This window comes from Abramis brama (genome assembly GCF_963993115.1).
Source record: "Abramis brama genome assembly, chromosome: 15".
Lineage (NCBI taxonomy): Eukaryota > Metazoa > Chordata > Actinopteri > Cypriniformes > Leuciscidae > Abramis > Abramis brama.
In genome coordinates, this window is record NC_139977.1 from 17,225,484 (window position 1) to 17,252,468 (window position 26,985).

The 26,985-nt window shown below is 41.0% G+C and overlaps 1 protein-coding gene across 2 annotated transcripts; it reads left to right on the forward strand.

Moving 5' to 3' along the window:
• Nucleotides 1–26,575, forward strand: LOC311097615 (pecanex-like protein 3). 2 transcript variants are annotated; one of them, XM_084137435.1, is made up of 33 exons: nt 1–1,935; nt 4,124–4,332; nt 4,543–4,648; nt 4,748–4,787; nt 4,911–5,006; nt 6,464–8,176; nt 8,687–8,986; nt 9,075–9,132; nt 9,208–9,349; nt 9,435–9,746; nt 9,849–9,881; nt 9,973–10,144; nt 10,240–10,350; nt 10,850–10,941; nt 11,028–11,137; nt 11,240–11,345; nt 11,431–11,523; nt 11,741–11,891; nt 11,972–12,116; nt 12,303–12,480; nt 14,762–14,870; nt 15,181–15,310; nt 15,415–15,473; nt 15,570–15,785; nt 17,114–17,367; nt 19,159–19,389; nt 19,489–19,592; nt 20,953–21,100; nt 21,349–21,579; nt 21,688–21,962; nt 22,056–22,222; nt 22,324–22,718; nt 23,713–26,575. In XM_084137435.1, the coding sequence occupies exons 1-33, from the start codon at nt 1,783–1,785 to the stop codon at nt 23,872–23,874; spliced, it is 6,801 nt and encodes a 2,266-aa protein (XP_083993561.1). In that variant the 5' UTR covers nt 1–1,782; the 3' UTR covers nt 23,875–26,575. The 2 variants fall into 2 exon arrangements, with proteins under 2 accessions (XP_083993561.1, XP_083993562.1); XM_084137436.1 differs by lacking the exon at nt 4,911–5,006.
• The last annotated feature ends 410 nt before the right edge of the window (nt 26,576–26,985 follow it).

Here is a 26,985-nt window from a genome sequence, read left to right on the forward strand (position 1 = left end):
GGTGGGTGTTTGCTACCTGTGTGAATGAAGCGATTCGACACTGGAACTTAGCGAGCTCACATTCCGGGCTTTTCTCGCTGGAGTTTTTACACAGCGGCCCTGGACTTACCGTGGAAATGGTTGAAGTGGTGACCACGTAGAGATATTTTGCGGTCTGTGTGTGTTTTTGTATTTTTATTTTCGTCATAAGGAGGAAGCACTCAGTGCTGCCGTTAGCCGATGCTAACTCGCGTTCAGTTTCGCCGTCCTGTGGTTTTCCTTCTCTCGTTTCTGGAGGAATTAACGCAGACCCTGCCGAGAAAAAACATGGAATGTTGACGTTGAGTTGAAGAGTGCTCAAAATTTTGCTACAAAACACTTAAGCCAAAGTCAGAGGTGTCTCACTACTGCTTGTAGCATGTTAGCGGTGTGGCTAGTGAGTGTCAGGTGATATTGAGCGGTGAGAGGACAGATATACGTCAAATTAAGTCGAAAAACTGAGAAAATAGATTACATATAATATATTTGTGCCCCTTCTGATTGATTTGATGCTCAGCAGGTTGATTCAGTCTAAAATCCAGTCGTTCAGCTGTCAGCGTTAGCGCCATTGCTGTGTAAACGCACGGTTTGTTTACAGTTCTAAAAATATTCGCACTCTGGTAACGTTTTCATTGAAGTGATATTGGAACGTTTCACGGACATTAATCTCTCTACTGTCTTTATTTAGACTCAATATAATTTAAAAGATGCTCTAGGCAAGCTAATATACCTATGCTAACATTAGCTGAAGTTGTGCTGGTTAAAAGCCAAATCCACTGAGACATTTGTCGGCGTTCGTTTATTCAAACGACTATTGTTTGCCGAGGATGCTCAGTGTTTTTCCTTCTCCAGATGTAGAGATTAGCTACTGCCATAAAGGAAAAATTGAAAGGATACTACTATGACTGTTCAGGCTTGGACGAGATGACTATAGGTTAAAATAAATCAGCAGTCAGTTAAGACATACAACTCTAAACGGTGTCATATACGCATATCTTTTGTTTGGCAACGGGACAGGTTTACAGATTTGTTCAGAAAAAGTAGAAATTGAATTCTCAGGACTCTGAAGCTGTCTACCATATTTTCAATAGTTACAGAAGCCTAGAAAGCCAATGCAGACGTTAACTAACTGCCTGTCTTTCTCTACATTGCCTGAAATAGTTGCAGTTGTTCAGTGATCTTATACATATCTGTTGACATCTCTAAAGTTAGTTAAATATACGATATCCCTAAATGAAACTTGATTTCTTAATTGTATTTTCTAGAAATCCCACATTAGGCTACTTTATCTAAATCAGACAAATGTCTCATGCCTTATCACGCCACAGATAGGTTAAAATGACCATATTCAAAATAGCCTGTTGATCTTAAGTATGTCATCAGAACAGCTTGATTATTTTTGGGATTGTGTTTGCTTAAAGTGCTGGGAAGTCGTGAAGAAACCAAACCAAGCAGTTTTGATGATTCCTCAGGATGAATGTTTTCATGTAGCCCTTGGGTCACAGTTGTGCCAAAAACTCTTGATGATCTGCACTACAAACAGGGGTCTGCTGGAGGAGCATACAAAAGAACAGTTGATGCTGAAAAAACACAGGCCTGAAGTTGTTTTGAATCGTCTCGCTCTCTGCTAACTTTTTGGGCAGCCTTTTCATTACCAGTGAGTCTGAGAAAGTCCATCCTGAGGTTCCCAATGGAAGTACCGCACTAGAAACTTTGACAAGGGAACTTCAAGAACTCTGGGTTGTCTCGTCCCGAAGCGATAAGATGGGCTCTCAAGCTCTTCAGATATTGCGGCAGGGAGTGTGGGCTTCTCTGACCGGAGGATGGTACGTTGACCCTCATCAGAGTACCTTCTCGAACTGCTTTCATCTCTACCTCTGGATATTCCTCTTGGCCTTCCCCTTTCTTCTGTACATGGTGAGTTCATGCAGTAATTCTCCAGGCACATGTTCTTGGAAAAATGTATGTAAATGTAATAATACTGATGGAATCCAAGAGCTGGAAATATTTAGGTGTCACTCATGTTGAGAAACTTTCCTTACATGGTGATCTCAAGCTTTACTATAGAAAGATCTTTCTGAAACCGTCAAGATGAATGACAGCTGCAGATATTTCTGCTTCAGGGATATTTTCTATGGAATGTCTTTTCTAAGTGGTTTCAATGAAGCAGAACCAAGATAACAGCAAACCTTGTCAGAGTAAAAAATAATAATTATATAAATGTTCACTTTTAGTTGTAGTTGTTTTTTTAGTTTTTTTTTAGTTTCTATTCATGAGAAAATCCTGGTTTGCACAACCATGTTAAGCAGCACAAGCACACTGATAATAATGATAAATGTTTCTTGATCACCAAATCAGCATATTAGAATGATTTCTGAAGGATCATAATGTGTCACTGGAGGTGTCTCCAGTTTCTGCATGATTTCTGCATGCTGAAAATTCAGCTTTTTCATCACTGGACAAAAAAAAAAAAAAAAAAAAAAAAATTATAATACATTAAAAGGAGTTATTTTAAATTGTATTAATATTGTATTTTTAATCAAACGAATTCTTCCCTGAATTTTTTTTTTCCTACAGACCCCAAGTCAACACAGTATTTTAAAGTTCAATAAAGTTCCTTCGAGGCAACAGCCTGTTTAGAATTTTTACAGAATGTTAGTACCTTACAAGCACGATCAATGTTAACGATCAGATATACAAGGAAGAATCATTACATCAGTCTTCAGGAAGACATTCCTTTGCGTCCATTTTCTCAGTGTGGCAACCGGTTTGATGATAATACAGAAAAGCTTGTCGATAAACATGACATGTTATGACATCGCTAGTGATACTTTTCACTATCAGGTGAACTTCCGTCTTGCTGCTAATGTAAAAATCCTAAGTTGACCATGAAACATATTTTATTGAGCTTTTAATGTCATCAATGATTTTACTCAGTTTTATGTCAATTGCATCTAATTAGGCCCTATATATTTTTTATATATATATTTGTCTGTCATGTCATTTTTAATGTTTATTAATGAACACATTTACTATTACTTGCACCACTGGTCAAAAGTTTTAGATCGGTAAGATTTTTAATGTTTTTAAAAGAAGTCTCTTCTGCTCACCAAGGCTGCATTTATTTGATAAAAAAAAAAAAAAACACAGTAATATTGTGAGATATTATGAAAATTTAAAATGACTGTTTTCTATTTTAATATAGTTTAAAATGTAATTTATTCCTCAGATGAAAGCTGAATTTTCAACATCATTACTCCAGTCTTCAGTGTCACATGATCCTTCAGAAATCATTCCAATATGCAGATTTTATGCTAAAAAAAAAATTCATTATTATTTTCAATGTTGAAAACGGTTGTGTAAATTGTTTTTTCAGAATTCTTTGATGAATAGAAAGTTCAGAAGAACAGCCTTTATTTATAATATAATATTTTCTTACATTATAAATGTCTTTACTGTAACTTTTGATCAATTTAACTCATCCTTGATGAATAAAAGTATTGATTTCTTTTATTTCTTTCTCCCAAAAATAAAATAAAAATTCTTACTGACCCCAAACTTTTGAAGGGTAGTGTTTAATGTTACAAAAGCTTTCTATTTCAGATAAATGCTGTTCTTTTGAACTTTCTATTCATCAAAGAATCCTGAAATAAAAATGTAAAAAACTGTTTTCAACATTGATAATAATCAGAAATGTTTCTTGAGCATCAAATTGTCATATTAGAATGATTTCTGAAGGATCATGTGACACTGAAGCCTGGAGTTATGATGCTGACAATTCAGCTTTGATCACAGGATATTACACTTTACTATATATTCACATAGAAAACAGCTGTTTAAAATTGTAATAATATTTAACAATATGACTGTTTTTGTTTTTATTTTTAATCAAATAAATGCAGCCTTGGTGAGCAGAAAATATTAAAAATCTTACCGATCTAAAACTTTTGACTGGTAGTCTATGTTGTAGCCTATTTTGCACACAAGCGCATTATGAAATTGCACAAGTCCATTGTGGCCTACATAAGATGCAATGTCTGAAATTAATTTGAGGTTGTAATGTTGCAACCACATTGATGTGATTCTCCCACATTCTTTCTTTCAGGCCCTTCCTGCCAGTTTAGTGGTGGCTGGTGTGTACTGCGCTGTGATAGCGGCCTTCTTCACGGCCATAAAAGCAGTGAATTTCCGACTACATGCCATGTTTGACTTGGGCGAGATTGTGGAGAAGAGGCAGGCCTCGTTCGCCACTGACCCCCATAGAGTGGAAGAAGGAGAGGAAGGCTCTGGCGCTCACGACGGAAGCCAACACAGGTACAGTGTATCTACATTACCACATTCTTTTTCGTTTTCACTTATCTATTGCTCAATTCAGCTAGTAGACAGAATCAGTTTGTAGAGCATTACAAGCATCATGCTACTGAGTCAGATGTTCTTCGGGGATTTGTTGTTGGTTGACATCTGTTGATGGTGTCGAGCAGTCACAGTCAGTTTTGGCTCATGTCGGCATGCCTGTGCCTACAGGGACAGTGGTGTCGGTGTGGAAATGACGGTGTTCCGAAAGGTGAACTCCACCCCTCCTGTACGCTGCAGTTCCCAGCATTCGCTGTTTGGATTGAATCAGGTGTCGGTGAGGATATTGTTAATGCCAAATGTCACATGTCCTTGAGCATTATTCTCCTTAACTCGTTGGAATTTCCTCTGACTTGTTTTCTTTTCTTTTGCTCAGGAGTTTTTACCACATCTTGAAGACCCTGGAGTCCCAAAGGGTATGTTGTTGTTGTTGTTGTTGTTGTTATTGTTGCTTTTTTTTAAAAAACACCAAATAGGTAACATGAACTGGTATGCTTGTTTCAGTTCTTCTCTGATTTTTATCATTTTTAAAATTTCAGATATTAAGGAGCTCATGCAGGAGCAGGGCACTAATAATGTGATCGTAACCTCTGCACATAGAGACATCCTTCGACACAACTCTCAGGACAACACTAGTAAGAACTGTCCCTTTACTGCTTCACTACATTAGTGTTGCATTGGACAGTTCCCTAGACCAGTGTTTCCCAACTTTTTTTTTTTTTTTTTTTTTTTTGCTGCGGCACAGTTTTGATAAGTAAAAAATCCCACGGCACACCTCTATGTAAATATATAACAATATTTCACAAACATGCATTGCTTCAAATGGCAAATTAGATCTAGATATTATATTAAAAGTAGTTCTCACATTTAATGTGAAACTTGAGCTTAAGTCAGGCAGGAATACAATAAGGTCATATAGGTAGCTATATGATGTTGTTGGTGATGATAAAACAACAAATTTACATATTATCTCTGTCTGGCAGAGACCTTGTATTTCTTTTAAATTAAACACTATGTTTTTATAAATGGTTAGACACTTGCATGTTTCATTATAATATTAACATTTTATGGTTTACAAGGTTTTTGACCAGTGAATGACAGATATTTTGTTCGTCACCGGCACAGCCGCATCTGAGGCCGTCTAAATTGTGGCGAGTGGATTTATGAGGTTTGACTGACAATTTGAGGAGCCGATGGAGCTACGAGGTTTAGTCACAACCTCTTTTAAATGCTTTTTATTGGTTAAATGTTTGTAAAAACCACATGCAGATGTAAAGGATGACCAATAGCATATATTTTATAAAACAAAAATGAAATCTAGAGAATGCAAGGTTTCGGCCTGACAGCGATGATATATTCTTATTTGTAGCATTTTTTTTTATTTATTATTTGATAATTTTCCACGGCACACCTGACAACCTGACACGGCACACTAGTGTACCGCCGCACAGTGGTTGGGAAACACTGCCCTAGACTTCCAATCCAGAGAGCTACAGTGGCAACCCATATTTTCAGCATCCTTGGTTCAAAAAAAGTCAAATTCACTTATCTATTTTTTGTAAATGCCTGTTTAAGATCTTGCTGTGAATGTTTAATTATGTATGTTTAAAAAAAAAAAAATTGGACCCGTTTAATCAAAATTATCAAAACTTAGGTCCCATTTATTTGCCCACATGGTAATATCAATCAACAACTGATGGATAGAACACCATACTAGAGTTTTTATTTTATTTTTTATAAATGTACGTCACAATACAGAAGAAAAGATCTGTCACTACTTCCGTTTCATCAGAACTTTATTAAGGAAAAAGCTTTAATCTAAACCAACCAGCTATGAGATGAACCATAACATTATAAACTTTAATTTGAAGCCAAAAAGTTTACAGTCACTGATTATATGTATTAAAAAATTTGTTGCATGTTTATTGCAAAATATTACAAGATATTGAAATCTTATAAATTAAGTTAACTGAATAAATTGATAGCTTAAAACCATTGGATTTGTTTTAGATTGTTACTAGTATCAAGTTATGTGTACCTCTAAACATCACTAATCTGCTCAGTAGTAACTGGACGCTTTTTGTCGTTGCAGGTGTGACACCATCCTGTCTGGCTGTGGATTACAGAGGTCTAATTGGTGTGAGTGATGTAATGTCTGGAGGGTTTAGTGGCCTGCACCCAGCAAACTGTCCTTCCATCCCACCGTCCCCCTCCAGCCAAGAAGATGGAGATGAGAAGGACCAGGTGGAGAATGGGGGTGTGGAGCAGCTATCTCAGCAGAGCCCTGATGGGGAGGGTCTAGGAGGCTACTCCCCTCTTGGGCCTTCAGCTGATTCTGAGAGCCTGGGAGATGCTCCTCTCAGCCCTCTAATCAAGAGTAGCTTGAGCGAGGAACTAAGCGAGAACTTGTTGGGTTTGGGCCTCGACCCTGTCACTTTTGCCCCCAGTGCTGAGCAACCAGGCAGCCGCACTGGAGTGGCCCTGGCTGCTGGCTCCACTGACAGCTGCTTTAGTGGAGGTGGAGCAGCCACAGACAGAGAAACTCTCAGTACGGTCAGTAGCTACCGCAGTGAGAAAACAGACTCAACACAGCTTGAGAGTCCCTCGCTGGGCCAGACGCATAAACCCGTGTCTAACGCTGCTTCCACAGCTTTGCCTCAGGGTAAAGGCCCCTATCAGCAGCCTGGAGATGTGCTGCAGGGCGGCAGCGACACAGATGACCTGTCAGACAGCGTGCTGCTACGCTCACCCTCCAAAGAGCTCTCCTCTGGGCAGGGCCTGGACAGAACTCTGGTGGAGGGGGAGGACCTTCCCCCTTTGTTTTCAGACATTGCACAGCCCTCCTTGCAGGACTCGTCGCCGTCTAGCAGCGGGCGTTCTGAGACCTGCGATCTTGACAATGGCATCCCTATACCCCCCCTTCCTCCTCCACGCCAGGCCAGCTCTGTACCGTCAGGGTTGGCACTGGGCTTGGTCTGCTCGGAGCCTGCTCTGCCGGTCTCTGCCCCGTCCTACCTCCTAGCAGAGCCACCATCTCTGCAAGCTCAGCAGCAGGTGGTGCGACCTAAAGATCTGAAGCTGCTACGTGCCGGGGGCAGTGTGGGTCACCGCCCCGGTCGCAGGAAAGCTCCACGCAAACGAGGTGCTCCTGGCAGTAGCAGTTTCGACTGTGGCTCCTATCGACGGCACCAAAACCGTGGCCAACACAGAGACTACATCCCTGTACGCAGTCGGCTGGGTGCCAAAGCCTACAGCGAGAGCTTGTTCGAGGACTCCAGCGACGAAGACGATGGCAGCGATATGAGTGCAGGCTCTAGCCTTGGATCCCAACGTCGCTTCAGCTCTGACGATGAAGACGATGATGAAGATGATGATTCGAGCTCCTCTACCTCCTGCTACTCCCCCGATCTGGCGAATGCTTCCCAGCCTGGCCCCAGTCAGTTACCTAGCCCTGGAGAGGGGGAGGAGCCTGACGCAGTAGGTCCCTCCCATTCTCGCAGTGCTCAGCGCTCAGCCAGCACAGCCAGTGCCAAGACTCATGCCAGAGTGCTCAGCATGGATGGGGCCGGTGGGGGTTCCAACAACACAGGGACCCTTGCATCTACTATGCTACCTTTACCCCCTTCTTCCAATCCTGCCCCACGTCCACTCACCATCTCTAAATCAGACCTGGAGGCTCGGACGATGCACTCCGAGGCTTTCTCCAGGATACATCATAGGATAGACTCACTTGGGGGCTCCTGGGCTGGGAACCAGACGGGCTGGAGGGCAGGAGAGCTGCTGGAAGAGGGGGCAGTAGGAGGAGGTGAGGAGCGAACAGATTCATTCTCCGCACTTCTTTTCTTGCATTGCATAGATGTGCAAAAATATTTAGAACCATGCATAGGATTTTACTGTGGTATGTTGCTCTATTTTTTTGGTCATGGTGTTTGGGACCATCATACCACATTATATTCACCCAATATTTAGGCTGGAAAAAACATTCGATTTTAAATATATATATATATATAAAATATACGTTTTTTTTGTTTCCTTTTTCAGTAATTATTTGTATGTACTTTTAATTGATTAACTCATAATAATTTCTGCTGAAGTGATTTTTTTTTTTTTTCATCATGTTGTATAAGACACATTATTCACCCTCATTAGGCTGAAAAAAAAAGAATACATTTTTTAATTTCAAATGTTAAAATTTTCACACTTTCCTTTTTAATAATATTTTTTTGTTATTTTAATTGATTTCTGCTGTAGTTAATATTTAATTTATTTTCTTTGCCCTTTAAAACTGTTTGCCTGTTTCTTTTTGCCCATGTAGCCCCAGACGAGGGAAGTAAACGTGACTCTGTGAGCAGTGTGAAGAGGACACAGGCCATTCGCAGGCGACATAATGCTGGTAGTAACCCCACCCCACCCCCTTCCGCCATGGGCTCCCCTCCTAGCTTACAGGACCTCCAGAGAGTCCGCACCTCCTCTCACTCCCGCACACGAACGCTCCCCTCCGCCCTGCACTTCGCCGCCTCATCTCTGCTGCTACTGCCCCGCAGCGGAGTTCACGAGGCATCGACCTTTGACGACACCTCAGAGGGAGCTGTGCACTACTTTTTTGATGAGAGTGGTAAAGAATCATTTGTGCTTCACTGACTTGTAACACTAATTTAATTCTGGTTTAGTTTGTTTCTTCAATTGAAATGATCTAATTTCAGGAGTAAAGAGGTCATATACTTTTGGGCCTGCTGGTGGAGGATATGAGGACCCAGTCCAGTAAGTCTTAAAACTTGTACCGTTGGGATAATATTCAGAAGTCTCCTAGTGTTTGACACGTTTTCATTGGCTCAGGGAGCGAGAGCGACAGTCACAGTCCTCCAGCTTTACCTCCACTGATGTCCAGGAGGTGGCGCCGGTGCTGTCCATGCTGCAGCCCAGACCGGTGGTCCTCCAGGGTATGCAGGTTCGCAGGCTGCCAATGGATATGCCAGAGGTGAGACTTAACGCTTCGACATCATCAAAACTCATGTTCCATTTCACAATCCTGCTGATTGTGTTGATGTTTTTTCTGTTTGTAGTTCGACCTAGATCACGAGTCCCCTCACGAATCCCAGGAGAACACGCTGATGATTGAGGAAAAGGCCAAGCCTAAACAGTATTACCGATTCTGGGTGCTGCCGGGGAAATGGTTAAGAGTTCGTTACGACAGGCTAGCATTGCTGGCCTTGCTGGACAGGAATCGACGAGTTGGCGAGAATGTGTTTGCGGTGGTGTTGGCCAGCCTGGTGGCATTCCTTGGCTTCCTGCTTCTTCTCCAGGGCTTCTTTAGAGACATCTGGGTTTTCCAGTTCTGCCTAGTCATTGCCAGCTGTCAGTACTCCTTGCTAAAGGTCAGTGTGAGAGTTAGCATTTTTAAAATTGTCTTTTTTTTTTTGATCGTCAAAAGATAGTAATGTGTCCAGTATTAATTCGTTTTTTCTTGTCCATTTCAGAGTGTACAGCCTGATGCAGCATCTCCAATGCATGTGAGTAAATGGCTGTTTTTCAGTCTTCTCTTTTCTTAGACTTTCACAGTCAAAGACCAGCCTATCTCATTTGATGTGGTCTTCATTGCAGGGCCATAACTGGATCATCGTGTACAGCCGACCGGTGTATTTCTGCCTGTGTTGTATGCTGATCTGGGTGTTTGACTTGGTCGGCAATTTGGACAGTATGCTGCCTTTCACCCTCTATGGGGTCACCTTCTTCTCTGCCCACTTTCTGCTCTGTGCTAGAGACATGCTCATAGGTCTGTTCACTATCATTCAAAGCCAGTTCTGTTAAACCTCTGTTTGAGTTGTACATAATATAATAATGTAATTATTCGTATGTTTTCTTCTGCAGTGTTCACCCTCTCTTTTCCCGTCATCTTCCTGTTTGGGCTTCTACCTCAGGTCAACACATTCCTCATGTGTTTGTTGGAGCAGGTGGACATGCACATTTTCGGTGGAACTGGTGAGGCCTATATTACACATTACTAATGCTATAGCGGTAACACTTTTCAATAAGGTCCAATCATTTAACGTTATTTAATGCATTCATTTACATTATCAATGAGCAATATATTTGTTACAGTAATGATTAATCTTTGTTAACATTAGTAATAAATACAAATGTCAGTTGTTAGCTCAGGTCTATTAAATATTAACCTATACAGATTAAGAGATAATTTTAATGTATTAATAAATGTTCAAATTAACATTATCTGAGAAATAAATAAATGCTTTATTTTTATTTTTTATTGTTAGTTACCCTAATTGTTAGTAATGTTAACAAATGGAACCCTATAGAACAGTGTTTCTATAGCTGTGCTGTTCCTGTTCAACTGGTTTGATACAGGTTTGATTCACAGGGAGCAGGCTTACTAATAAAACATTTGAAGTATATGTATAATATATATATAACATGTATATTATTGCACCATAAGTATGAGATTGTGTCATTTGTGTTTCAGCCACCACAAGCCCCCTGTCTTCAGTCTACAGTCTATTGCGCAGTATGTTGGTGGCAGCTCTGGTTTATGGATTTTGCCTTGGTGCCATCAATGTAAGTGGGATGCTGTTTGTCTCTTTTACAACCAACTGTGTTTATCAGTGCTTCCTTTACTCATTTTATTTATTGTGTGTGTGTAGGCTCCGTGGGGAGAGGCACATGTCCCGGTGCTCTTCTCTGTGTTCTGTGGCCTCCTCCTGGCATTGTCCTATCATCTGAGCAGGCAGAGCAGTGACCCAACCATCCTCTGGTCAGCCTCACCACACATGCTGTTGACTTCCCAATCATCTCACTTCCCCAACAGCTCTGTGATTGGCATCTAACATGTTTTTCTACACTGTTCACTGGGCAGGTCTCTGGTCCGCTCCAAGTTCTTCCCAGAGCTGGAGAGCCGAACACCAGAAGAGCCACCATTAGAGATTAAAGACCCTCTTCCAGAGAAATTGCGTGACTCTGTGGTAAAAGCTCTCTCCATCTGCGTTTATCTTTTGCTAAATAAGTGTTCTAATGGTTTTTAAATGGCTCCCCTCTCTGACTCTGCAGAAAGAGACTCTTCACTCAGACCTGGTCATGTGCCCTCTTATGGCCATTATCACTTTCGCCATTAGTGCCAGCACTGTCTTTATTGCTCTGCAGGTCAGTAGGCTTTCCAGAATGTGATTTCGAGTATGTTAATGGTTTCATTTTGAGATCTTGCTAAATAACCTAGTTCTAATCCAAGGACTGAACATCATTTCTAGTCTTGTAAAGGTGGGAAGTCTCGTTCAGTGTAGCGAATCAAGAAATTAATTTCCATAAACAATTTTTCTAAATCATTGCGCTTTTAATTTGTGTTTTTTGCACTACTTTTTAGCCTGCCCTCAGTTTCGTCCTGTACATCTTGGCAGGGGTAGTGGGGTTTTTCACACACTACCTCCTGCCTCAGCTCCGCAAACAGCTGCCCTGGTTCTGCTTAGCCCACCCTGTGCTGCGATCTCGAGAATACAGCCAGTTTGAGGTCCGAGGTGAGTAGTCAAACCAACACGCACGCATTAATGCCTGAAAATCTGAACAAGTGTGATGGACTGATCCCTCTCTGTCTCAGATGCTGCTCAGCTCATGTGGTTTGAGAAGCTGTATGCTTGGCTGCAGTGTGTGGAGAAGTATTTCATCTACCCGGCTGTAGTGCTCAACTCCCTCACCACTGAAGCTCACACTGTCAGCCAAAACCCTGACAAACCTGGAGCCTAGTAAGAACAAGATCATCCAGAATCCTTAAGATTTCTCAAAGAGTCCTAGTGTAGAGTGAAGTTTAAAACTAGCTGATGTTACTCTGTTGTTTTGGAAGTTTTTGTATCCCAGGTTTTCAATGTGGTCTCAGACTTTAGATTTTCAGACTTGCACAGTGATATGGTATACTTTATCTGTTTCTTTAGTGGCCGTGCTCTGTTCATCTCGGTGGCTGGGATGAAGCTTCTTCGTTCATCCTTCTGTGTCCCGTCTCAGCAGTATGTCACTCTGTGCTTCACCGCCCTCTTCTTCCAATTCGACTACCCGCGCTTTTCACAGACCTTCCTCCTCGACTACTACTGCATGTCCATCCTCTTCAGCAAGGTCTGAGCATACGTCACATCTCTCTGAGATTTAAAGGAGCCAATTTCAACACTTGTAACATTTACATTGTCCCTCAAGTCCACTTATGTTATGCTAAGGGTCTAATTATCACAATCTAGTTCTTCCATCACCAGTTCCACCTTTTCTATGTACACTACCATTCAAACGTTTGTGGTTGGTCAGATTTTTTTATGTTTTTGAAAGTCTCTAATGCTCAACGAGGCAGCATTTATTTGATCAAAAATGCAGTAAATTGTGAGATATTAAAATGTAAAAACTATTTTGTTTTAATATATTTTAAAATGTAATTTATTCTTGTGATGGCAAAGCTGAATTTTCAGCATCATTAGTCTTCAGTGTCACATGATCCTTCAGAAATCATTTAAATGTTGATTTAGTGCTCGAGAAACATTTCTTATCAATGTTGAAAACAGTTGTGCTGCTTAAAGGGGTCATGAACTGCAATTTTTTTTATAATGTCCGCTTATGATGTTAAGATGTTAAAAAAATATCTAGTTCAGAAGTTATAAGCTATTTTCTATCTGTGTTTTTGCCCTCTCTTTCAAACTCAGTACTTTCAAGACTTGGAAGTAAACGCCCACTACTTTGATTGGGTATTTAAATTGATATTTTAAAAAAATAATAATAATCTTGTTACATAGTTGAAACATTTTCCAAAACATTGTGAAACATTTGAGTATTATGTAGACTGTGGCATATAAAGTTTAAGTATGAGTTACCACAGTTATAGTTGAGAAGATAACTTTGTGACAGGATAAGTTTAGTGTAAACAGAATTAGTTTAGTGTAAACAGAATTATGAACGTACCATTATTTGTCGTTCTTAGAGGCGCTGTGATTCATCCTTTTCGGTTAAGTGAAATATGCGTACATTGTCATTTGCAGTGTTGTTTTAAATAAAATGAAGCGTGTTGTAATGTCTTACTGATGACAAAACAGATGTCGCTCATTAAAGCTTTTATTCAGGATTACAGCGAATGGCTTCGGTCAAAACAATAACAAAAACAGCATTCTCTATGTGCTTCCTTCCGTATCCAGGAAGTCCCCATATTAACCCCATAAATGCAGAAGAAAAGGAAAGCACAGCAAATCACTTTGCTAATCAACTATTCTCAGTTTTTCTGCAGCGCTACAGTATTAATAATCAGTACATATAAAAAAATCTGTAACAGACCAAGCAATAGAGCCACATGGTAAAAACATTACTCACACTTGAGTGTTTGCGACATTGCTGTCAAATCCAATAAAGTCGTCACTGCATCATCTTTTATTTTCGGTCTCTCTGAAAGCCTGTTGAACTGTCTTGTTTAAAAATGATTCTGCAGTAAAATGAAGCGAACAAATGAACAGTGTCTTACTGACACGTTCTGACTGGAACTTAATAATAAAGTTTATCCACACTTTCTTTATGTTAGGATCACAAGGAAGGCAATGCAAAGACTGTATTTCTACAACTTGTCACTGCAAAATGTCTTGTAATCCTCAGAGGCATCTCTATCGTTTTGTGGCTGGAGTAATACTGTGTTTGCGTCTCTCGTATTTACTACTATATGACATGCACAAATCGGTGTCCAGGGCTAAAGAGGCAATGATGTAGAAGTAGGAGTTGATTTTGTTCTGCAGAGGTGGTCTTTCATCGTACTATTATGTCATCATGTGACAAAATCTAAAACGAGTTGTTTTGAGTTCTGAAACATCCTGGATATTTCTATAGTACAATGACTTCTTATGTCAAAAAATCAAGGAAATTTGATTTCTTCAATTCATGACCCCTTTAATATTTTTGTGGAAAACATACATATAATAGAAAGTTCAAAAGAACAGCATTTATTTGAAATAGAAATCTTTTGTAACTATACATTTCTTTACTGTCACTTTTGATCAATTTAATGTCATTGCTGAAGAAATGCATTAATTAAAAAATAAATAAAAAAAACTCCGAACTTTTAACAGTAGTGTATGTAGATTGTTGAAGCATTACGTGGATGTTTTTTTGTTGTTGTTTTTTATAAACATCTAGATTAAAATTTAGATTAACTTTTAAGGTTTTCACCATCATTCAACACTTTTTTTTTTTTTTTTCACTAGTTAATTCGGGTGTAATTGTTATTCCAAAATAATAAAAGTTAATTAGATATTCCCTATAAACATTCTATTTGAGTGACATTTTTAAACGTTTGTATGTACTGTATTACTTATACTCTTGCTGGAGTGTGAATCTCAAGACTGATGTTGCTGTCATCTCTCCTGTGTGTGAGCAGATGTGGGATCTGCTGTTTAAGCTGCGGTTTGTGCTGACCTACATTGCACCTTGGCAGATCACATGGGGTTCTGCTTTCCATGCCTTCGCTCAGCCATTTGCTGTTCCCCGTATCCTTTACCAGCGTTACTCTCACACAGACTTGAATGCTGATCTCACAACTTTACCCTGGTGTTAACATGTGCCCAGTGGGAGTGCTGCCATTTCATATAGCACAGCAGTACTATTGGTTTTGCTCTGGGCCACATTTCACATGTTCCTCCTCAGCTGTTTTAGGTAGTTTGCACACTTTTTCAGTTGCTTTGTCCATAATTGAGTTTGTTTGTTTGTCCCCATTTCTTTTTCACATTCAGTATGTTTGCAATGTCTTGCTATACAGTTGTTTTTTGAAAATGTCCCTTAACATTGATTTGCTCTCAGATTCTGCCATGCTGTTTGTGCAAGCTGTGTTTTCAGCTCTCTTTTCCACTCCCCTCAACCCTGTGCTAGGCAGTGCTGTTTTTGTTACTTCCTACACTCGACCTGTGAAGTTCTGGGAGAGAGACTATAAGTAAGCCTTCAGAAATATCATGCAAATGTCAGCTGCGTTGTTTGTTTTGATTAAAAAAGTTTGAAGACGTGACTTGACCCCTTAAATATTATTTCGTCCTTCAGCACCAAACGGGTGGATCACTCTAACACGCGTCTGGCCACACAGCTGGACCGCAACCCTGGTATGTGATATTGTTTCTGATTAATACAGACCTTTCATCTATGTATTTTCCTTTTAATCTGTCCTCTAATTCTCCCTTTATCGCTTGCTTGAATAGGTGCTGATGACAACAACTTGAACTCGATCTTCTATGAACATCTGACACGCTCTTTGCAGCACTCGCTATGTGGGGACCTTCTGCTTGGCCGCTGGGGGAACTACAGCACAGGAGACTGCTTCATCCTCGCCTCCGACTACCTCAATGCTCTCGTACACATCATTGAGATCGGCAACGGGCTTGTCACTTTCCAGCTCAGAGGCTTGGAGTTCAGGGGTGAGCTGTGTTCCAGGAAAGGGACTGCACAATTGTTCTTAAATGCTAGAATACACTACATGACTTAAAATCTGATCGTAATTCGATTTAAACACACTAGGCATTGTTCACTTGCTGACTTTGTAAATGGTTACAGAGAAAAACTGGGCACGCACACTAAACCGCTAAAACGCTTTTGTGCGTCGGCCGACTTAAGTTTTCTCGTGTTCCACACGGTTCTGCACAGTTGGCTGAAATTGGTCCTCGTTGGCTTTTTTTCGGCCGATTCGACATGTTGAATCGGTGTCGGGCTGTCTGTGAGAGAGAGAACTCTGATTGGCTGTTCAGCTTAGTGAACAAGTCAGTGCACGAGAATAATAGCAAAACAGCGAGCAAAGAAGTCAAAACGGTACAGATAGAAGGCTGTTCTAATGTTACGTCATCTTACCTGAGTGTTCCTTGGCAAATATTTCAATATTAACATGAGCAGAGTGGAATAAAGAAAGTGTTTAGCAGGATTGATATTCAAAACGGCAAGCACACACTGCTTTGTTTATGGTTTGTGTATCTGCAGCGTCGGTTTCCCTTTTTGAATGACGAATATAGATGAATATATCTGCAGAAATAGACATTTGTCTCATTTACAGAAGGCGCAGAACGCGCATTCTAGCTGACAGTCGGCAGTAGTTATCTCGGTGTGTGGATCTAATTCCTCCCCCTGGATTTCATGTTCTGCAGTGAGGACCATCTCGCTTTTTCCCCCCGACGCAGGCAGCGCGAGGTGACAACACAAGTCGGCTATCATCAGCGCTAGTTCTTTGGCGTGTCCCGGGCTTAAGGATCACACACTACCAGACGGAGTCATTTCACACACAAAAACTCACACAAACATTTGCCTGGTTGCTCATATAATCATGACAAATGAAAACAATGTGTTTTACATTGTCTGACTAGGTAGAATCATAATATGAAGCTAAAAAAAAATCTGTGCCTCTGCCCATCTTATACTCAGGAAGAATCAACACTAGTTGTCATGTACACTCTTAAAATGTAAGGTTCCAAAAGGTGGTTTTTGGAGTGATGCCACTAAATATATTTTTTTTTTTTTTTTTTTTTTTTTTAAACCTTTGTCAACAGATCTTAAAAGAACCATATTTTTTACTTGGCGTGAAGAACATTCTAAACATCTAAAGAACCCTTTTCTGCTATAAAGAACCTTTTGTGGAATCGAATAGTTTAGAATAGTTTTGATGCGATATAAAGTTTCCGATACTGAACCGCAACTGATTTACCATGAACAGTGTATTTTCCTCTCTTCATTTTCTCTTTTCTTGAATGAATGTTTTCAGGAACGTATTGCCAGCAGAGGGAGGTGGAGGCGATCACTGAAGGGGTGGAGGAAGATGAAGGCTGTTGCTGCTGTGAGCCAGGTCATCTCCCCCACATGCTCTCTTTCAATGCGGCCTTTGGTCAGCGCTGGCTGGCCTGGGAAGTGGCTGCCACCAAATATGTGCTGGAGGGCTACAGCATTAGCGACAACAACGCAGCCTCCATGCTTCAAGTGTTCGACCTGCGCAAGATTCTCATCACATATTACGTCAAGGTCAGTTCCTATCAGACGAATGACCCAAATAAAACCATCAGTATCTGTGTTTACATCTGTTTGTAATCGCACTAGTTGACTCTCATCCACAGACACCTTGTTTTGATCGCACAGGAAGGGCCGTTTTTGCGGCTTGATAAATATAAGCAGCATTATATTTTTTATAATCAGCATTTGAGAGGGTCTGATTATAATTTAACCAACAGTAAATCTGGATTGCGTCCACCAACAAGTAAATAGGAAATAAGCGAATCAGAACACTGCGCGCCAAACCAGCAGTATGTGCGCAAGCGTGAACCACTAGTGTTTCTGTCTCACTCTCACTCTGGAAGTCTGGATCTGCCACTGCATCACATTTCTCTCTGCGTGGCGTGGAGTGTCCGTTTTTTTGTCGGCTCTCATGTTAACTGGTTAGAGCTTGTGTTAGAGCACAATGCCTGCGTGACACACACACTTCTCGAGCCGCGCCGAAACCGCGTGCTAGAAATAGAACCGCAACCGACGCCTATTTTTCACGCGACACGCAAGAGTGTTAGAAGTTTTCAGACAAAATAGAAGGCGCAAATACATATTAATAAATTACATTTTGATGCTTGAAAGTCTCTCGGTTTTTGACAAATGCATATATAATTGTAATTTAAAAAATAGGCCTAATTATCGATTTTCAAATATTGCCCCTGTCAATAGGCCTACAGAACGAAATATTCTGTAGCCTATTTTGACCTTAAAACAGCCGACGTTGTCTTTGCTGTATCAGGCTATATATATATTATGTTTAACATCCAAATGTAGATGGTCTGTCGGCGCACAGAGCCACGCAGTCGCAGACAGCACGTGAAGTTCGTGAACACCGAATTCCCTTTTCTTTCTTATCTATTTGTGTTTGAACAGACATGTGCACGAAAAAATAAGCCAGTGTCCGTCTCAACGAGTTTCCCCGTAAACGCAGTCAAAATAAAACGGATGCGTGTCATTACCGGTATTAGATGCGTGCATTCGTCTTAAAGGGACAGCACCCAATATACCTGCAGCTGTTTGTGTCACCAAAGTTAATCAAACAACAAAAGAGAAAGAGAAAAATCACGTTTTGTCAAAAGATAAACTGTATTAATACTTAATACAGTTAATTTACCTGAAAAACATAAAGCACTGCTTTATTTCTCGTGTATTTGTGTTTTATTGTATTTATATTTGTATTTTGTTTATTAGTTTTTATGCAAATGCACTAGGCCTACCCTACACAATTATCCCAATCATCCTAGAATTATTAATTCTTTACAAAAAGAGCTATTCAAATCATCAGGTGAAATTGTTTTCAGGAAGTAGCAGTAAAGCAAGAAGAAGAAGTGCAAGATAGTTTTTCTAAATTTCATTTGACTCTATGTGCCTAAAGGGGTGGGTTGGGGATGGTGGCAATGTAGTATCTGGATATTTGCCACGGGACGAGGGCTTCGATTACCTCTCTCTTTTTTGACCATACATGTGTTTGCACCCCTGTATTAAGTCCGCTGTTAAAACAAAAAAAAAGAAGCGATGACAGGATTATGTTTATTATGTACCAACAGCGGGAAACTCTGTGTATTCATGCAGTTTGCGCATGTCAAGAGATCAAATCCGATTTGAAGCTTGTAATGTATAAATGCACAGCAATCCGATCACTTTATTTACCTTTCATGTAAACACTGTTTGGATTCATCATTCGGAATGATTTCATTCTGATTGAAACTAAATTTGCCCATGTAAACATAGCTACTGAGATACAGAGCAGTGATCCAAGTCTCTCCACCACAGAGTATCATCTACTATGTGAGCCGCTCACCCAAACTGGAGGAGTGGTTGGCCAACGAGGCGGTGCAGGAAGCGCTGCGGCCCTGCCTCAGCCCTTCCTATGTGGATAGTGACCCCACCTTCAACCTGAACATAGATGAAGACTACGACCACCGTGCTTCCGGCATCACTCCCTTTTCCTTCTGTCTGGTGTACCTGGAGTGGATCAAATACTGCAACAGCCGCAGAGAAACGGTATTTTAAAGACAGCTTTGCTGTTTACAATAGCTGACTTGTGGTCTGGTTGTATGGGAGTGAAAGATGTAACTTTTTGTTTTTTCTTTTCTGTTACAGCCAGTTGAGAGTGAGAAGGATTCCCCTCTGGTCACACTTTGTTTTGGGTTATGTATTCTGGGCCGTCGAGCTTTGGGCACTGCCTCCCACAGCATGTCAGCCAGGTAAGTGTTCAAACTGATTACAGCGTTTTTGCTTAAATCGTTTAAATATCATCAAGTTGTGGGCTTATGCACCGTACACACATTCAGCATTTTTACAGAATGGTGTTTCTTCTGCTGCATGCCTTAATTTTTATTTTTATAAACTAGCCATTTGAAGTCTGAATACAATTAACATAATATTACCTGTTAAATAAGATGTTTCCTGCTGCTAAAAAGCAACATTCTACATAATTAGGGCCCAAGCACTGAAAATGTTGCATCAGAGTTATTGGGCATTAGGTAGCGAATGGGTGTAGCGGGGGAGCTCTGCAGTGCCTAGGGCTGGGTATCGTTTAATTTTTTTCCGATGCAAATACATTGATACCGGTTCCTGGACATTATTTTTTCTACACCAATTTTATGAAATCCGTTTTAACAAGATTACATTACATATTACCTAAAAATAACTTTGAGTTTATTTTTTCAGTTTGTTGACTTATTACAGACTCAGACTCATATAGGCCACTGGGGGGCGGAATATATGCCTCGCACTCAAGCGCGTGCATAAAGCTTGCCGCAAAGCACTGGCAAAAGTAGCCTAATGATTATGAATGTGTCAGGAAAAAATAGCAAGGAGACATTTTAGTTGTTTATTAATAAACTAGTATTTTCTGAGTTTTCAGTGTTTGCTGCAAGGATGAAGTTGACATTGTGCGTGCCCCTATAGAGAGAAATGCACCTTTCATTTAGATTACATAATCAGAGTATTTGTTTTGGTTTCGAATTGGATCATTTAAAAGTAGACATTTCAAGCATCCTATATGTCTATTTCTCATGTCTGTGAGGCAAGTAACCTATACGCTGAGTTTCGATTTATGTGATGCGCTTCAGTTCTTCTTGCAGTCGAAGACGGAGCAACTTTCTGCTCTTAAGTTTATTCCATGCACTGTCAAATGCTTCATCAGATTTGTCGTTGCTGGTCTTGGCAGCAATTATCTTGTTGCAAATATTGCATCCTGTGCTGTTGGCATCGAGCCTGTTGAAATGTAGCCATACTTTTGATCTTCTCCACATCTGTGAGGTTTGGGACGCTTACACACTACAGCCTCACGTATGAGTCGTGTAACCGGAGTAAACTAAAGTTATACCTATACCTCATATTGCTAGTTGGTGCATAGTCACTGCTCATTTGCCTAAAGTAAAACATTTATCAGCCTTTTGCATTTGCTTGGCACACCAACTTTATATCACTATCGCTGTATTGCTGTAACTAACATAGTCTTGTTGACCATTTATGTAAACATGGTTTTCTTGCAATGAGATTTTTATGAGTGGAATTTTGTTGATATAACCGCACTGATTCTCTTTCTTATACATTCAGTTTGGAGCCTTTTCTCTATGGCCTTCACGCCCTGTTCAAGGGTGACTTTCGCATCACCTCTCCCAGAGACGAGTGGGTTTTTGCAGACATGGACCTGCTGAACAGGGTAGTAGCTCCAGGTGTACGGATGTCCCTCAAACTGCATCAGGTACAGCTGAGGCATTCATCTATCCTCACTGATATCACACTTTATTCAGGTTTCTGGGGTAACACAGTGATATTTTCATAGCCTGTACTAAAATAGACTTTTGGTGAGTTACAGTTCACATCACATGCTGTATAAAGTAAAAGTAGTCTGATGATGATGCAGTTATTTATATAAAATTATATAAAATGTCTCTCTGGAATGCTGGATTCAAATTTTGTCTTTCGTTCATTCTGTCCTTTCCTCCACAGGATCACTTCACCTCTCCTGATGAGTATGAGGACCCAGTGGTGCTGTACGATGCCATCACAGCTAATGAAGAGAAGATGCTGATCTCTCACGAGGGTGACCCTGTTTGGCGCAGCGCTATCCTGGCCAACATGCCTTCTCTGCTCGCTCTCCGCCACGTTATGGATGACGGCAGCGATGAGTACAAGATCATCATGCTGAACAAACGCTTCCTCAGCTTCAGAGTCATCAAGGTACTTTGCAGCAGAAGCCTGTTTATTAGCATGTATATTCTGTTGACTATAAATATGTGTTTTATCATGACATTGCTGTAACTATTCTTTCACTGGTGCTTCCTTCAGGTGAACCGGGAGTGTGTGCGCGGACTGTGGGCCGGACAGCAGCAGGAGCTGGTCTTCCTGCGGAACCGGAATCCAGAACGCGGAAGCATCCAGAATGCCAAGCAAGCCTTGAGGAACATGATTAACTCATCCTGTGATCAGCCCATTGGATACCCAATCTACGTCTCCCCGCTCACCACATCCTACGCTGGGGCCCATGTCCAGCTGCGCTCGGTCTGGGGAGGCCCCATCAGTCCCCACAACATTTACACCTGGTTCATCAGCAGCTGGGACAGGTCGGGCGTCGAGAACAAGCATGCACTCTGCCGTGTTAAATCACATTTTAGGTGTCTATTGTTATTTATGTATATTCTTTCTGCTCTCTTCAGGCTTCAGAAGGGTTGTGGTGCCGGATGTAACAGTGGAGGGAACATTGAGGATTCAGACTGTGGTGGTGGCTCTACCTCTATCAGTAACAACCCTGCAGCTCATCCTCCACAGAGCACAGCATCCAGCATCCCTCAGCCTCATCCCACTACTTTACAGCCCTTGATGGGTACGACTCCTGCTTCTCAGTTAATGTATCACTGTCCACCTCCAGTTAATAAAGCAATGATGTGTGCAGGCTTAGTCTTACTCTTCCCTTCCTTTCTCAAGGGACTGACAACCCCGTTGGACCTTCCTGGCCGCTACATCCCCAGCCCCTCCCACTTGCCCTGCTCAGCCAATCAGAGGGCAGGATGGATGCAGGGCTGGTTAGCTCCTTGCAACGCACCTCTTCCATCCATGGGCTTTTGGGGCAACACCTGTCCAGCTCCCAGCTGTCTTTCAGTGGCTCAGTGGCCCTTCCACCTGCAGACCGCTTCTGCCCCAGTAGCCTGCAGGACAATCTAAGTCACAGGGTGTCTCAGAGGGGCTTAAGCCTGGGTCAGGGCAGCGGGCTGCACTATGAGGCCCTATATAACAAATGGAGTCTGCCAGGGAGGAAAGGATTCAACGGACCTGCAGTATTGGAAGGGGATGGTTCAGCATCACAGAGCATACGCACACAGGTAAAAGACTAGCGGTGTCCTGAGCCGATCTCAAGGATCGCATCTGGGCAGATTAAGCTTCTTTTTTTTTTTTTTTTACTGATCAGTATTGGCTATGCTAAGCCAGATCCTTTATTTGTTGCCGAAGCAGTAGGTGGTGAAAAATGCACCCCTCACGTGGGTTTGCCAACTATCATTAAAAGGAAAAGTAGAAGCTCAAATGTCCGTGTGTAACACGCGAGTACCAAGGAGGTCTGTTCAAGTACGTTACAGACACACGGTCAAGCTTTAGTGTTTATTATATTTGTACCAGGTACGGTTTGCGGGTGCGCACTCGAGTTCGAAAAACAGCATTCACATCAGCCAAACGAACCGATTTCTGATGTCAATTGAACCCATGTGCGCACCAAAAATGCTAGTGTGAAAGCACCCTAAATATCAGATAGTTTACTTTTTTTAATGACAGGTTGTAAAATGACATATAGTGCAAGACCACACAAAAAAATTTATATTTATGAATTAATAACACTTTGAAAAAAAATTATACTCTTATTCAGCAAGGACACATTAAATTGATCAAAAGTGACAGTAAAGATCTTACAAAACTACAGAAGCAGAGAGTGTTAACACGGGTGTCTTTACGTAGCCACTGATGCTCATTGGATAAACTGGTAGAGGTAGACATCAAATTATGAAGATGAAATACTCCAAGGCACTCACGTGGTGAAGTAAAAAGCCTATAATTAACTGGGATAAATCAATTAAAAACAGTTAAAAGTGTAGATCTATGCGTTTCGGTTAGACGGCTGTAGCCGAAACGCGTAGATCTACACTTTTAATTCGAAAATGAAAAAAGTATCATTGCATCCCTTATTACTGTTGTACTAAATTTCTTATCAAATAAATGCAGCCTTGGTGAGCATAAAGGACTTCTTTCAAATGTTTTCCAACCTGAAACTTTTTGTGTATATACAGTACATAAAAATTAACCCATTACATTTTTTATTATTCCTAGCCTTCGCAGCCTCCCCTTCCTGTCCTGCCCGTTGATGTCAGCCCAACACTGGATCAAGTGTGCGCAGTCGTACCCTCTGAGACCACGCCCCTTACATCATCAGACCCGCCCAGTGCACGGGAAGAAACTACAGAACTGCCTTTACTTGAGCACCTCCGCTGAGCCTTCACTGCACGACAGGTACAGCTTGGATCAGACTAGCCCATGGTCATCCTCACCATCCAGAGAGCGAGAGAGCTGGGAGGAATTAAAGCATCTTCGGTCAGTTCTGCATATATTAGGATGTTTCTCGCAAGTATACTTAAACACATCACCAGATGCGCAAGCACACTAGAAGAGTGTGTAATGAACTCTGGACTGAGCTCTCCTAAGCTTCTTTGGCTACTGTTTTGGCCTCCAGGCCCATAAGCCAAAAAAGTGGACAGTCTGTGCAATCTTAAGGGATTTTTTTTTTCCTTCTTACAAAAGGAGGTTCAGGTCATTTAATCAAAGCAAATCTGTGACCTGTACCACCAGCAGTAACAAAAAGGGAACTCTCCTCTCCCCTGTAGCAGCCTTAAACCTTCTCAAGCTTTTGTTTTTACCCTCAAGCATCCAGTCCATTGCTAAACATCCACAAACCCTCTGCGTCAGCTGTATTGTGCAGGATTTTTCTTTTAATCTTCCTCTGATCAAAGCCCAGAGCTTTCCACCAAATCAGCCACCGTCCTTTCAAGACCAAAGGACTCGATTTTGAATGCCCTCTCACAGAGCTATCATTTCATAGCAAACACATTCCAGAAAAGACATTCGATCACGTCGGTGGCCCATCAGACAGCCTCACGCTCTTAAATGACACAACCACGACAATTCTTCAGCGAGCTTCAGGGATAAGACTTGAATACACACATGTACTCGCTCTCATGCGCACTTCCCTACGTAGTTTACAGCCAGCTCAGGTGAGGATGGAAGGGCCTGAGTTTTGGGGGTGAAGTGTAGGACAACTGGGACAGGATAGAAGTCATCAGGTTGTCTGTCTTTTTCCCCATCCTCTTTCTTATATTTCTTTACACATCCCACAGGAAATCAGACTACCTTCTTAATTCCTAAACTGCTGCCTAACGAATGGGCTCTGGTGATTTAGTGGGCCAGAGCACGCGAGGGTTTCATGGCCTCCCGTCAGGCTTTTTCCTGCTACTGCAAGCGCCTCCCTCTCTGCAATACTACTGCTACTGCACCACCCCCTCTACTACTAATAGAACTAACTACTGCTTCGACTTCTAAACTCCAGCGTTTTAGTTGGAAGAACTTGATGGGGGAATAAAAACAATAAAGATGTACCAATTCTAAAGACAAAGATTTATTTGATTGCTGATCTCAAATGAAGATGGATGGAGTGGCTGTTTTTTTTATTGATTGTGCTGATTCTAGCTGGACATGAGTGAACTGTAAGCTTCCCCCCCACCCCCCAATTCTTGAATCCACCTGATTGTGACAAGCAAATTCCCTCTCTGTGTGTAATACAACTGGAAATGTAGATGTCTTTATATATCTGCTGTTGGGCGACCGAAGCTCAGACCGCCTGCTTTGGAAAGCAGGGCACTCACTGCCTCTACAATAACAAACATATCAAATGCTCGCAGTCAAACAATACGCCACTGACATCAGCCTGGAATAGCTGCGGCGTATCGATGTAAAGGAGCTTGGAATATCCTGTGAGCAGTTTAAAGTGGTTTTCAGATTCAGAAAGCCAGTTCAATGCTTCTTCACCATATATAATTTCCTAGCTTAAAATGATTGACACGGCTGAGCTGTGCTCTGAAAAAAGCTTTGCGTTGAAGGATATGGTTTGAGAGTCGCCATGAGAAAATGGTGCCTTACGGTTTGACTGGGTTTCAGGTGGAAGAGAAGGATTTTTGCTGGAGATTTTTCTTTAGAGTAATGCGTTCATGCAAAATAGTGTTTCTATACTGAGCGGCCCTTCATTTTACAGTGTTGACACATTCAAAACAGACGATTCGGTCCGATCAATATCAAGTTTTGACGTGATTTGAATCTCTAGCTTCGTTTAGTGCCAGTAGAGGCAGTTTGCACCGATTTGATCATGCTCACTTTTTCATACTCTCACTTAAACCACCGATTGTTAATAGGTTTATAACACTGAAAGTATATAGAGTCTCTCTGCCCTACACAGACCATATCACACGTTGTTTGAACACTAAGCATGAAGTCTCTCTGCGAACCGTGCAGCCTAGTCACACTCTCTAGGTCATTTCAAGTCTGCCAAGCAAACTCGGCTCGTTCACCTTTAATAGCTATTGAGCGTTTGGTTCGAGGCCGATCGACCTCTTTCTCTCTTTCCATCAGGACCATTACTCTCATCTTTAGGGTAACTTTTCCAAAGCAACAGGGAGTACTTCTCTTACTGGGAGAAAGCACAAGTTACTGGATAGTCTTGGGTGTCAGTGATTTAAAAGGGATCTAACCAATCTCTGCCATATATGTACAGCATGTTTTGTATATAAATATATTTAAAAATATATATAAATCTATTTTATTATTATTGGATTTCTGGTTATTTTTCAATGGAGGACACTACTTTGAGTCTTAGGAGAGTCACGCTTCGGTGTATCTGTGCTTGCAGAGGGGTCCGACTCTCTCTCTCGACATAGAATCATGAAGTCTGGGGAATTGAATCAGTTAATACTGCTTTTGCACAACTATTGTAAAATAGTACACCATCCTGTTTTTTTGTTTTTTTTAATTAGTTATATTGGGGGTTGTTTTATTTAAAAACTGTTATTCAATATTCAAAGTTATGTACAGTTTTTTTATGTGATTTTTCTTTTTCCCCTCCTATTTAAATTAAAGCTTTTTTGTGTTATTGTTTGCAAAACGGTCATTTTGTTCATGTCTTTGGTCTCCCCCCCCCCCCCCCCCCGTATTAAATGTTGTGTCAAGATTTATTTAGAGGGTGGTAAAATCAATTCACAAACTATAAAGGAATTCAAGTCATGTTAATGCTGATTTGGATCAATAGCATTGCAAGTGAGTAATTTCAGCAATTAGCTATTTAGTTCATTTTAATTTATAAATTAATCGTAGCAATTTAATAAATTGCCTGTTTATACATATCATACACTACCATTTAAATGTTCGAGGTCCGTTATTATGCTAACCAAGGTATATTTATATGATCAAAATACAATTTAATACATTGAAATTGTGAGATATTACAAATTAAATAAAAAATTATGAATGATCGTATGTTGCTCAAGACTGGAGTAATGGCTG